Source organism: Drosophila erecta, unplaced genomic scaffold, assembly GCF_003286155.1.
Source record: "Drosophila erecta strain 14021-0224.00,06,07 unplaced genomic scaffold, DereRS2 tig00000092-arrow-pilon, whole genome shotgun sequence".
Taxonomy (NCBI): domain Eukaryota; kingdom Metazoa; phylum Arthropoda; class Insecta; order Diptera; family Drosophilidae; genus Drosophila; species Drosophila erecta.
The window spans coordinates 13,500,775-13,514,228 of NW_020825207.1; the positions used below are offsets into that span (position 1 = coordinate 13,500,775).

Consider the following 13,454-nt stretch of genomic DNA (forward strand, 5'->3'; position numbering starts at 1 on the left):
CGCGTTCTTTCGCTGATTTTTACATGATGAAAGTCGGGTGTCTAGGGATAATTTAAATTGCAGTACAATTCGGAATACTTAAAGCTAGATCTAGAATTCGCATGTGTGTGTGGACTATGATGCTATGTACAGAGTTACTCGTATAACAAATTAACATTATCGACCGTACGACTATATAGTTGCATAAGTGTAGGTGTTTATAATTAAAGAGCCTATTGCATTGCCCCCAGCGCATGTTTTCATGTGTTTTGTTTTGTTTTGCTTGCCTTATAAATAGTATAGTTTTAGTGCTTACATTTAGTTGATGGCCTTATAACTAATCAATTTGCGGGAAACTTACAGATCTTCAACTAAGGGTCTCGATTCGTATTTAAGTTTAGTTTGTAATTGTATTTTAATGCGTGTGCTCTTGCTCGTGGTACGTTTGAGTCGGTGTCAGTCTTATAAATTCAACCCAGGACGATTTAAATATCTCGCTAACAGGATAACATGAGGCTAACAAAGATACGCTATTTGAGGTAGTTCTGTTCAAGTGGGATCTTCTGCTCTCTCTTCGATTCGGAAATCATAAAAGTAAGGCCACGTACATGCATGGTCGTTATAAATAATCTAGTGCTAATAATTTTTAAAACAAATCACTGGCATTTAACAAAGTTGTACAAGGTGTAGCTAACCCGCTAACCCATTCTGATGGGAGCCTCTTCTGCTCTGTCCTTAGATAGCTCCTCCACCGCCTCCCGATTCCGCCTTCAGTCTCATGTAAGTGGGTTTACATATGCACACATATCTTAGTTTGTCAGTTGGCCGGCATCGGGATGGTGGAGTAGAACTGGTTTAAGGCCTACAACTAGCTGGTTTCCAAAGATGGCCTACGAGTGCCTAGCCTAGGGTATCTATCTGTATTCTATGCTGACCTATACTACTATCTATATCCTAACATTTCTGTTTTTAGGCACAAAGTGATGCTGACAACAATTTAGTTTAGTGTGTGGGTTTGATTTTCGATGGGTGCCAGGTGCTGGTGCGGATGATTCCCACAACGACTGGGATGAGGTTTCTTCGTTTAAAGCTTCACCAACGCTGGTCGGCGCCTGAGTCGCCGATGGTAAGTAAGGAAAGTAACACAAGGATGGATCTAATTGGGTTTGAACAATAGGAGTTGCTATCTAAGCCTGGCCTACTCCAAGGAGTCTAGGCTGTCCGTGGCATACTGCCAGGCCATTGTGAGCGTCAATCAGTCGGCCCGGGCCTGAGCGTCCTCGGCTTCCACCAGCTCCCTCTTCAGCCCAATGGGAACGAACTGCGGCGAGGATGGGTAGTCCTCGTGATCCTTGCCATTGGCGGACGCACTGCTGGCGTGCATGATCACGCCGGCACCACCCTCGGTTGGCTGCGGCGAGTAGGGCGATGGTGGCCGCTCCTTTCTGGCCAGCGAGAGATCCTCCACGTGCTCTTGCTCATGATCCTCCTCATCGTCCGCATCCTCACGCTCGTCCTGGTCGCGTTCCCGCTTGATTATATTCTGCTCGTGCTTCTCCATCTCCAAGTCCATGGCCTCCTGCTCGTGCGGATAGTGACGACCTTGCGGACTTGGCGACCGCATGCCATGGCCATTGGAGCGCTGGTCCATCTCCGCCGGACTGGTGGACAGGCGATTGGCAGCGGCATGGGCAGCTGCGGCCAGTGCCATGGCATGGAGAGCCTCTCGGCCGGCCATGTCACCACCACGGTTCTCCAGAGCCTGCTGAAGGAAAGCGTGATCCAGGAGAGCCGCAGCTGAGGGTGGAATGGTGGGCGGCATGCCGTGATGGGCGGGCACATGGTCCACCTTCTGATCACGCTTCACCTCCGAGTGATGGCCATGTCCATGGCCATGTCCGTAGTTGTGGGCAGCAGCGGCTGCCGCGGCGGAATATGAAAAACCCTGCGAGGACTCTGCTCCCGGAGGGCTGCGTTTCGGTGTGCGGTGGGTGCCACGTCCAGTCGTGATGTTCAGCTTACGGACCTTGTCGTAGAGGGTGCGACTGGGCAGACCATACTTCCTGCTCGCCTGCAGGGCACTCATTCCCTCCCTCACCGCTTGGATGGCGCACATCATGTCCGCTCTGGTATACTGCTTGTACCGCTTCCATTCCGGCTTCTTGCCCCCGGACTGACCGGTCTCCTCTTCAAAGGAACGATCTGTGTAGGGCGAAAGTGGTTCCTTGTCGCCGCCGTAGTCTGACCCATTGAAGCTGTGATTGCGCTCGCCTCCACTTACTCCCAATCCGGCCGGAAGCTGGGTATTCTGGTGTGGATGAGTGGGCGTCTTCTCTCCATTGGCATTCATTGGTCCGGGTTGCGAGGAGTCAGCGGGATTAGCTTGGGCCAGAACGTTTCTCAGGATGGGTGTGTCGCGATTTCCACTCAGGAGCATGCTTGAAATGGCCGACAGCTTCTTGCGCTTGAGAGGATTCATATCGGCGGCTGATTCGTAGACAGAGTTCAACATGGCGGCGGCGGCGGAGGGCGTCAGTGGCCACTGGCCGCCGGCTTCGCCCGCTCCCGAGGCTGCCGAGTGGGGCGTGGCCTGGGTGGGGGTCAGTGGAGCCTCACCGGCCGGAATTTGACTGGCCGGCATTTGCTGCTGCTGAGGATAGTGGCTGTAGCCCGGCTGATAGCCAAACTGCGGCGGCGGTGGTGGTGAGCAGCTGCTCGAGATGGCGGCGCTGGGCGAGATGTGTGTGGATGTGGAGATCACGGATGAGGAGTGGTTGGATGCGGATCCGTTCTGGGGCTTGGCTCCGCCAGCTCCCGAGCTGGAGGTGGGCGTGACGCTGGCATGATTGAACTTCATCAAGTTGTCGTACAGACCCTTAACCTGCAGCTCCTTGGCCGTACGCAGAATCTCCGGCTCCTGGCTCTTGGTCACCGTCGTCTCGCCTGTGTACATGTACTGCAGCAAGGCGGCAATCTCGAAGCCCTTCACTCCCGGCAGTATAATGCTGCAGTGGTCCTGCGGCACATCCTTCAGGATGTGCTGGAAATACGGTGAATTGGCCGCCAGAACCACGCGATGGGCCTGGAACTGCTCATCGTCCACCACCAGGCTGCAGTCCACATAGCTGCCCACCTCGTGCAGGGCGTGCAGGATCTGTACCAGATTGGTCTGGTGGTTGTTCCAGCGGAGGCAGTACGTCTGGCCCACCTCGCCGCTGCTGGCCACCGGCGCCGTTGGGCCGCCCATCTCCTGGTCGCGCTCCGTCTCGCGATCCCTGTCCTGCTTGGGCTCCCGCGGAATGTGGTGGCTCACCCTTGAATGGTGGATGTGGTGCTGGCTCGCTGGCTGGTCGGGCTCCTCGTCCGGAGCGGGATCGCTGCTATTGCTGCTGTTGTTGTACACACCGTTCAGACTGGTGAAGGCGGCGCTCAGCAGCGTCGGCGAGTAGAAGGATAGATGCTTCCTGACCTTGAGCGCCAGTTTAAGGCCTACGGATCACCTGGTTGCCTGGCCACCGGAAATGAAAGAGAGCAAGCGGAGAAAATGGCAATTAGTACGAGTTGTAGAGCCTCGGCCAAGCGACCAGATTTTGGCAAATGTCAGGGGGTTGGAGAGGCACATTCCAAATTTCGCATGGGTTGCTAAAATCAACAGGAAGCACACACAGAAGCTCACGCACACCAAAGTGGGCAAATGGAAGTCAGGTGTGCGAAATTGGGGATGGTCGCTCCTCCAGTTCCTCCAGTTCCACCAGTTCCACCATTTCCTTTTTTTCGCGGAAAATCTTGCCTGTAAAATTTATGCCCTTCGCCACCCCCCGAAGTTTTATGCGCCGTAAAAAAAGTGAAAGTGAAATGGGGGAGTTGGCTGTGGGTGGCAGTGGTGGTGGCGAGGAAAACGTGTAGGAAAAATGGGGGAAAAAAATATGCAAACATCCCTCGAAAGATGTGTGCGCGTATTTTTCCGGCTGCTTTTCGCGCGTTTTACTTTTACGCATACATATACATATTCAAATCTATATGTATAATATCAGGCTTGCTTTTTTACCGCCACCGCTGCCTGGAATCGGGAAATGGAAATGGGAAGGCACGGAAAATAAGGGAAAATGTGGCTGAAAAACTTGCAATAATTTTCATTCATTTCGTGTACAAAATGAAGAGTGAGCGGGGGCGACAGGCAGGCCATATGCCTATGCCCTTGTCCTTGGCATGACTTCAAATTTGGTACTTTGGCTTGTGGTCGAGTCCTGAGTTTCAGATTCAAGTGGACGCCATATGCTGGCATCCTGGCGTCATGTGTTGGCCATTCGTCAAGGAGTTCGCATCCCAAATTGCGGCCATGTGGCGTGTGTGAATATTCAGTTACCAACAGGTAGAGTGGCACAGGATCCCCCACCCCAACGCGATAATGGCAATCAGACAACAAGAGGAAAATGTCAAAGGGGCGAGGCCCCGTAAAAAATAAACCAGAAGGTATATGGTATATGGCAAAAAATGAGAAAAGAAATGCGGACAATCAGACAAAGGCGGCAAACAAACGATCGCATTATTGTCTGCGGAAAATGCGCAAGAGATCATCAATTGTTGTTGTCTAGCCATTGTCTCGCCGGCAGGATAATGGGCAACCTGCGGAGATCCCAATCCCAATCGCATTCCCATTCCCGTTCCCACTCCCGATTTGCGCAACGCCGAGCAGGTAAGCGATTTCGTAGCAAGAAGCAAGCGCATTAGATGCGGCTATAATAATGCCATAAAGGCGACGCCTCAACGCCTCGCAGATCGCATTGCGTATACGCCACGATCGCCAAATGATCGAAAGCTCCCAGCGGAAGGCGGAAAGCTTTGGCCAACTTTTGCTAACAGAGCTCGCCAACAGCGGCCACCATTTTGTGAGCAAAACGTTTAATTAAAATTATCACAAACGTCATTGAGGCGAATGCACTTGGAAACCGGTTTAACTGGGCTTAGGGCTTCCAGTTTCCATTTGTTGTAGTGCTTATTTTTTTGACACGTATTGGGCTCGGAAATTGCGAAATTACACCAAAAATAATTCGGAAATTTAAAGGTCTACGAAGAGCACTGTGCTACTGTATTATAAAATTGAACCTTTAATTATGGAAAGTTATAAGAAACCATCTTGGGTGAAAAAACTATTTTGTTTTCTGTTACTGAGTTTGAGTTTTGAATTTTTTGAAATAATTTATTTTTATCCTTACCACGAAATAATGAAAATGCCGCAGGTGGGGCACGATGTCGATGGTGCTAAGTGACCAAATTAGTTGCTGGAACACTTTACAGGGTATTTTGCATTCAGTGTTTTGCTGTTCCCCTAGTTTGCTTAAACTTGGAGCTCTCTGGAGTGTTTCGTTGTTTAAAATGTTTTCACATTCTTAGAACAGAGTATTTTTCCTTGTTGTTCGCTCTTCTGCTTCACACACCCACACACGCACAAACACAGTTGCACAAAACACGAGATGTTGCCAAAAATATTAGATATTTTCCAAGAAACAGCGACACGTTTAGCGTTTTACTAGAGTTTTCCGCTCGCCTAGTGAATTTGATGTTTTTGAGAAAATTTTGAGAGTTTTGCGTGCACGTTGTTGCAGATTCGAGCGCTCAAACTTGAATAAAACTGCCACGGTTTTCGTGTGCAGCAAGTCATTGAAGACCAAATTTCCCGAGCGCTGCCAGAGCGAGATGGAGCGATGCACAGAGGGTGAGAGCGAGAGAGCGGCGAGCAAACTGTTCGAATGCGGAGGGGAACAGGAAAACTGTGCTACGAATCCACCCTCGCGCCCTCTCTTTCGCGCAGTTGCAGTTTTGTGCGTGAGCGAGATTGCGATTGCGTGCGTGTGTGTGTGTCCTCTGTGTGTGTGCGTGCTGCATATATGGCTGCTGCCATTGGATGCAGTGCGTGCGAGGGAGAGGCGCACTCTTTTTCTTTTTTGGCGACTGCATTTTTTACGTTTCTATTTTTTTTTTTTGGTTAATACTTGAATTTAGGCAGGTTGCGTGGAAAACTGGTCTCGGGTCTTTCGTTGTTCGATCTTGATTCGATTCGACACCCTTTCTTCTCATTCCCCTGCTTCGCGGCATTCGTCGCCATTTTGAACTGCCTGTTTTGATACTTTGTCGCCTTGCCTTTTCGTGTATTTTCTATTTCTCTCGTTTTTTTCTCTTTCGGCGCTTTTCTGCCTCAACTTCTTAGTTATGCAAATTTTGATTTAAGTGTACAGATAAAGTAACGACCTTCGGCAATCAATGCATAATTGAATGCAGTTTCGGCCTGCAACGCGATTAATTTGCATATGTCTCGACCTTCGACCCCTCGGACGATAACCCTTCGATTTCTTGATTTTTTATGCAAATTGCAAATTAACGGTCGCTAGGGGATGGGTTTTCAAAGGGTCACATATAACATACTGCCAATTTGGGATTTCGTTATTATCATGCAAATTAAGCATAGGCACCTGTAAAATGTCTTAGGGTCTCTCTTTTAGTTCTTAATTTTCTAAAATAGCAGTCTTTGTCATTGAGATTTTCAATGAGCCTTTGTGTAATGGACTTTTATAAGATCTATAGATTTGCAGCCGTTTTCCATATGGCAATGACAGTGAGTTTGAATGAGAATCGAATGGAAATCTGCATTGTAATAACATTTTTGAAAAATTAAGATCAGTTCGAGGCCTTAGGAATTCAAATTAAAAATTAAATTACTCTTAATTTTTTTACCTTCAAAATCAAATTTACAAGAAGAACATTTTCCTATTCGCAATGTCCATCTGTACCAGCTGTACTCCACACATTTCTGGCCAGAGCTCAACTTACATTTTTTAATTGTTGATCATTAGTTTTTTCATCGTCGTTTCCTCCGTGTATCACCCCCCACCTCGTCCCGCCCGCCTTCTTTTCGGCTTGCCAAACCCATTAATCATGTTTGGAAATTAAGGTCAACCGCATTTCACGGGGCCATTTTCCGTCCGCCCGTGTTTTCAACTGCATTCTTTGTTGTTTTTTTTTTGGCAGCTCCGCGAGATCGGCCAACACTATCTTCACCCGAAAGTCGGAAAAGTAGTTCGCAAGTGCATTCACCTCCCCCCGCCCCCGCGGAACTCGACTCCCAACTGATAGTGCAAGAAATGAGTGTAAGTACGGGCACAAAAAAGCGGAAAAGTTGCCGCAACTCGGACTCCATAATCTGGACTCGGGCATTTGTGGACAAGAGCCCGGGGGCTTTACTTTTTTTTACTACAATGCCTCCATATATGAGCCCCGACCCCTTTCCCCACTCGTAATCTTATCATCATTACCCCAGCGCCTGTCAATGTCCCAGTGAAAGTGTAAAATGTGGATTCCAAGAGGCTGTAAAACGCCGGGCCAACGAAATATCACTTCTTCATTCAACATATTAGTGAAAAATATGGGAAATGGGTTCATTATTCATTAAATTGAACGAAAGGCATGTGAAACCAATCAAATATTTATTAAGCCTACACTTTGAAAACACTTCATTGTGCACGTCCTTCAATTATTACGTAAAATTACTGTTTTCATAAAGATATATCTTAATTTATAAGCATTATTTTAGCTTAATTAGTACATTGAAAATGCATTCGGTCCAAGGAAAGTCCCCGACACTCCACATGTGTCCAGCACAGAGTTTCCCTAAATGGATTATCCTCTGGTCAGTGTTGACTTTGCTGACTTTTTGACTAACGGCTGAGGATGTGGCTAATACCGGAGATAAAGACGTTTTGCCAGCTCAAAGCCACCGCTCATTATGGGGGATTAGCAGGGAGAAATCCGCACATAATCCAACCGCAAGACAGTCGCTCAATGAAGCGAAGGACTTAATGAACTGCTAGTATCCTTGTATCCTTTTCACTACCTGCTCGTTGGACATGTGTGGATTCTGGCAAAAAGGCTAAAGTGCCTAAAATGATTTAACAATCAAGTAATTCTTTGTTCGCCGAGCAGCACTAATTTGCAGTCATCTGCTCGAAATGGCATTGTTCTAAAGTGCTGCTTATCACTGTCAGCCTAAATCTGAATTTGAATCTGAATCCGAATTTGCATTTCGTATTTGTGTTTGCAAACTGCACGACAAATGTTTTCCCCTACGCATTTTCGCGATTAGTATTATCAGCTCTTTGTTTGCTGGTCAGCATATGGCAATAAAAACCTCTGGAATGGAAACCTCTGACCTGCTCGTAGAATTTTATGGCCACAGCGAAAGGGTTTCGTCTGGGGTTTATGGGTTTACGACTTTTCGCAAAAATGTGCCAAAATAGTTCGATGGAAATGTGCCCGTCGCTTTACGATGCGTAACCCTTTGCCTTTGGTCATTACCATTGAGCGACTATCGGCGCAAATATTTGCATGCGAAAAGCAGGAAGAGACGGATTTTCCAGGAAAAGCATCGCGTTGGGTTTCAATCAATGTCTGGACTTGATAGCAGCATTTGTCATGCAAAGTAAAAAATGAATGCAAAAAAACACACCTCGAGTTTGCGTTTTCCCGGCATTTCCCAGGCAACCCTTTACCTTTGGCACTCGTATCTTCTGCTTTTACCTGGGTGTATTTCGAAGGAGGTCTAGCATGCTTCTGCTGGGATTCTTGAGGATACTCAGTTGCCGAAGTGTCGCCCCTTAGAGCATCTTTGAAGTAGCAGCGGCACGTGAAAATTCTCTCCAACACAAAAGGCAATTAGCGTGGCTCAAAGGGAAAACAGGAGCCGCCGCCTACGATGGACAATGGGCAGCCTGCAGAGTTTAGTTTAGCGACAGGATCGGCAGGACCTGCCATAAAGATCGCCGCTCGCACTCGTGTGCTAATGGAGGCGAAAATTTAGTGATATCTCTCCCCTTTCCTCTCAGTGTTTACACGAAACTCACGCGGCGGAAGGGCAAAAATACGAATACAATCTAGCAGATACACACTACACTCGGAAAAAGTAAAGTTTTCGAAAGATCTTTAAAGAAGAAGTAGTACATAGATGTATGTGGTATTTAAGTTTTAATCTTAAGTTTACGTTTCTTCTTCTTTCAGCTGTTCGATTTCTGACTATTTCTGCTCGAAAAAAGAGGTATTTCAAAAAATCAACTTTTCAATCCCACTTTTTCCGAGTGTACTTTCCTGTGGTAGAGCAACAGTCGAAAACAAACAAAAACTGCAGCCCGGGGAAATTAATAAAAAAATGCAACAAGAAGACCACGAAAAAGTTCGACGGAGAGAGGGAAAATTAGACAAATACGAAGCAGCGGAGAAACGAAAACGCTGGAAATTTATCGCGCGCGTCATTCGCTGCAACTATGGAAAGTGGCACGTAGCCCGCGACTTCGAAGAGCGATGGTGGTGTTGGTGGGTCCGCTGTAGGGGTAAGGGACGGGGGGAGGGTGGTGGGGGGCGGACCACGAATGGGTCATTGCACTTTTGCAACGCACTCATACGCACAGATACGAAGCATAGCACAAACACAGATACAGATACAGATACAGATACAAACACATTTACAGGCCGCCAGATAGCGAAGCCAAAAGGCAACATTTAAACGAGAATTGTGTAAAAAAGGCACGAAAAATTAGGCGAAAGCAAACAGAAAGAAGGCGAAACAGGGAAACAGGGGAAGAGGGGAAGAGTGGCGCAGGGGGGCAGGAGGAAGAGCGGCAGACGGCAAACAAGATACAGATGCATCTGTGCATGTGTGCAAAGTGTGTGGGGGAAATGGTGATGGAGGGGTGGGGAACTGGGCTCCCAGTGCAACTGCAACTTTGCATGGGTCGGCCATTTTGACAGCGTTTTCGCTGGCGCAGATACAAAGATACTAGCGCCTTCGTGTATTTCTCTATGTGCGACAGATATAAAAATTATGTTTGCAATGATCATTTGTAACTCAAATAGCGTTCCTCGGGTGACAGTCCCTCCACGACATATGTACATATGTAGATATGTAGATATGTAGATATGTAGATATGTAGATATGCGTGCCGCAGTCGTTGCAGATCCGGCCATAGATGTGCATATGCATAGATACAGATACAAAGTACATGCATATGCTCTCCATGTAGCGCGCAGATACGAATGCGTTGGCTATAAATAGCGAGCCATGCCATTTGTGCCGCCAGCGCCACTCGAGTGTGGCGGTTGCAGTTGCAGTTTGCCGCTCAATGAACATGTGGAAATTCGGGAAATGGAAAGCCGACGACCACGCCCCCGTTAAGTACAGGCTAGCATTTTTAGAGCGGCGCATGGGGTGCATTTTCCACGATGTTTGCACCAAAAACACGCTCGCACACACACGCACGCCCAAATTCGTTATTTTATTTTTAGCAATTTGAGGGAAATATCAAGTCGAGCGTTGTGAATTTTGGTTCGAACTTATACGGCCATGGTCACATGGCAAGGGAAGTTGGGGGCGAAACCGCCCTCCAGAGAGTACGTATGTGTGTACTTACCTTGTTTTCCGCTGTTGTTTTATTCACTCCATGTACACATAGTATCTGCAAGATCCAGCGACGTTTTTCGGGGTTCTTTGAGTGCGTAGAACACGTTTTACAAATGTATCTGCTGGCTGATCAGAGCGCCGATTCTAACCATAATTCGATTCACATTTTCGCACATAGTCTAGCCACGTTTTCACTGGTCTTAAGCTAGCCAACATTTTAACCGGCATTATTGTATGTTTGCTTCGATTTGCACTATATTTCAGTGTGGTTTTCTTTGGTTTTCTGGCTCGGATCGAAGTGAACTCTTTGCCTTCCTATGGCAAAATGACGCAAAGTTACTAAACAACAAAAAATAGTATACAAAAAGGGCAGTACAACTGATTCTCGGAAGTGTTTCAGTATTCACAAGCCTTCGGATGGGCACATATATCCGCGTATCTCAGTATCTCTGTATCTCTTAGTTCGTGTATCTCGAAGGGCGGGGCAGGGTTGGCAGCGGCGATTTACATGTGTCGCTCTGCTGTAAGTTCTGTACAGACCGCCAAACTTCTGCGGCGGTACGAGCACTGACCTTGAGTTCAGGCGTTTACCAAAGGGACTGCGATTGGAACTGGGTTTCTCAGTTTCTTTGTTTCTGAGTGGGGACTGTATAGCCGACTGAATCTGTTTTTTAATTCTTTCGCCGATTCTCGACTGCAGAGAGAGAGCTCCGCAAAAATGGCGTGTGTGTGGAAAAAGCTTCGACTGTACATGTATGTACCTCTGTACATAATATACTAGTAAATAACGCCACTGACTCACAAATTGAGCAAAAAAGCAAAGTTCCCCAACTAGCGAAAAAAATATATAGATTTCGGCCTCTGGAGGGGGGAAAGCTCATTCGTGGAGCATAGAATTATCATCGGCCCTTGGGCCCACGTAAGAATTTTGCAAATACATCAACACAGTCAAGAGTCGAAAACAACAGCCGACAAATAAAAAATAACCCGCCAGTTGGCGGCTTGTTTATCTCTGAAGCGCTTTTCAGGGTCACTCTTGATTGTTACACAATTTTTGTTTACAGCAAAATGCGGCGCAAATTTTTGTAATCTATATCGGTGTGTGTGTGTATGCATATGTATGGTTTTGGTTCTCGAGTTGAGTTTGTTGTTTACCACGAAAACAAATTCGGTGGGCCAGGGTCAAAAAGCGGCTACGTGAAAATGCGGAAGGACGGATTGCTCAATGACAATTACAGCGAAAAGCCTTGCTAACTATTAACTGCAGAATTCTCAGCCTATAAAAAGTGTGGAAGAATTTATATTATTTTGATACCTCACAGGTAGGTTTAAGTAAAAGCTTGGTTACCTTAAAGATTTTGTGCATATGAGGTTATAGTAAATGCGACATGAGCAAATTAAGAAATATTTAATTTTTGTCAGTTTGAAATTGTGTCTACTGAATCTACAAATGAGCTATAAGGGGTGTATCTGTCAGATAGAAAAATAACAAAAAGTATCTGAGGGATATAAATGTACAAGTGACATTCGAAAAAGCGGGAAACAAGAAACCTCAACCGAAGCCCTTCAAAAATTTTACGCCAGACGTGAAAGCAACAAGTTGCGTCAACAGAACCACAGCCCAAAACCCAAATCCCACTCACATAAATACTTTTACACACACACACTGGTGCGAAAGCACGTCAGAATTGAGTAACAATAACAACATTCCCGCCGTCCCTAAACTTGAACTTGAATTTCGCAGCGAAAACAAAAATTCAAGAGCAAAATGCCGGCAAAAAAACAACAAAAAGCGAAAAAACAACGCAAAAACTAGTTGCGAACAATAACAATTTCGCGTAAACAGTCTGATGCTCTCGCTCCCTCGCTCTTTGGAGCCGATGGGGGCCGAAGTGGAGCCGAGACCCTTCGGCTGCCGCTCGGCAGATTGTGCAAGCTTTCGATTCGCTTCTGCGACTCGCGAATTCCTCCGAAATTCGCAAGCCGACCAATCAGAGAGCATTTTTGCACACAACAAAACGAGCAAAACGAAAGCTTTTCGCCACATGTGTGTGCGCCATGGTGGTGCGAGTGTTGGTGAGCGGGCTTTTGCTTATTTTTGGCACATTGCTATCGCCATTTTTGCGCAAAAAGTCAAAAGCTGTCTTGGCGTCGATTTTTGTCGCTTTGAGGTGATTTAAAGAATCGCCAAACACGTGGTTCTTAGTTGGGGAATAAAACAGGAATGTGCGGGGCTTACGGGGCGGAAGAATCTCACCGGGAGAATTTGCTGGCCACGCAGAAAAGCTTTCTGGAACGATCGGGAGATATGTGTAAGACTTGTGATCTTGGCTATGACCTTTACAATCTGGAAAGAGACGTTACGTATACTTACTGCTTTTTGGTGGGTTCTTTAAAGTTACCTTTTGTTTAATAGTGGTCATAAGCTTTAGCTAAACTCTCACATGAACGCCTAATTTTTAAACCACTAATTACGTACATGTTGCCTTTAAAGAGATATGTATTACTGCTATGCTCTGGTTTTGATTCTATATTAGGAACATTTTCAGATCGCTGAACCAGTAACAAAGGTTTAGCCTTGAATTAATTTATCATTCATACATATGTAGTTAATGAAAGACTAGGGAATTTAGCATTATAACATTCTGCAAAAGTAAGCTTTTCAAAATTCTATAGTTACTTAGCTTTTTACGAAACTATACATGGCAGAAGAGATTTCTTATAACGGAAGCTTTTATTGAAATTTTAGCAATAAACAAATGCTGGCAATTTAATAGAATCCAATGAACTTGCTTCTCTTGAATAAGCTTTTCTGAATAAGTATTTTATCAGCTGTACCTTAAGTTTTAGGCTTTCGGCCACAGTATAATATTAATAACATTAGAATTTGGCAAAGCTTTTTGAGAACTAATAGAGGTTTGTCTGGTCAAACGATCTAGTGAAGATATGAACCAGCTCTGGGCATAAAACATTACCTATATTAGATGGCAGATAGAGAGATTCCCATGGAATTGCAGAGCCAATTTAGTCC

The 13,454-nt window shown here is 46.2% G+C and overlaps 1 protein-coding gene across 1 annotated transcript; it reads right to left on the reverse strand.

The window, feature by feature from the left end:
- Position 1: 1 nt before the first annotated feature.
- LOC6547200 (sex determination protein fruitless) lies at positions 2–5,649 on the reverse strand. Its single transcript, XM_001974750.3, has 2 exons — positions 5,196–5,649; positions 2–3,487 (listed from the first exon to the last, which is right to left on the reverse strand). The coding sequence occupies exon 2, from the start codon at positions 3,224–3,226 to the stop codon at positions 1,235–1,237; it is 1,992 nt and encodes a 663-aa protein (XP_001974786.3). The 5' UTR covers positions 3,227–3,487; positions 5,196–5,649; the 3' UTR covers positions 2–1,234.
- Between the last annotated feature and the right edge of the window lie 7,805 nt (positions 5,650–13,454).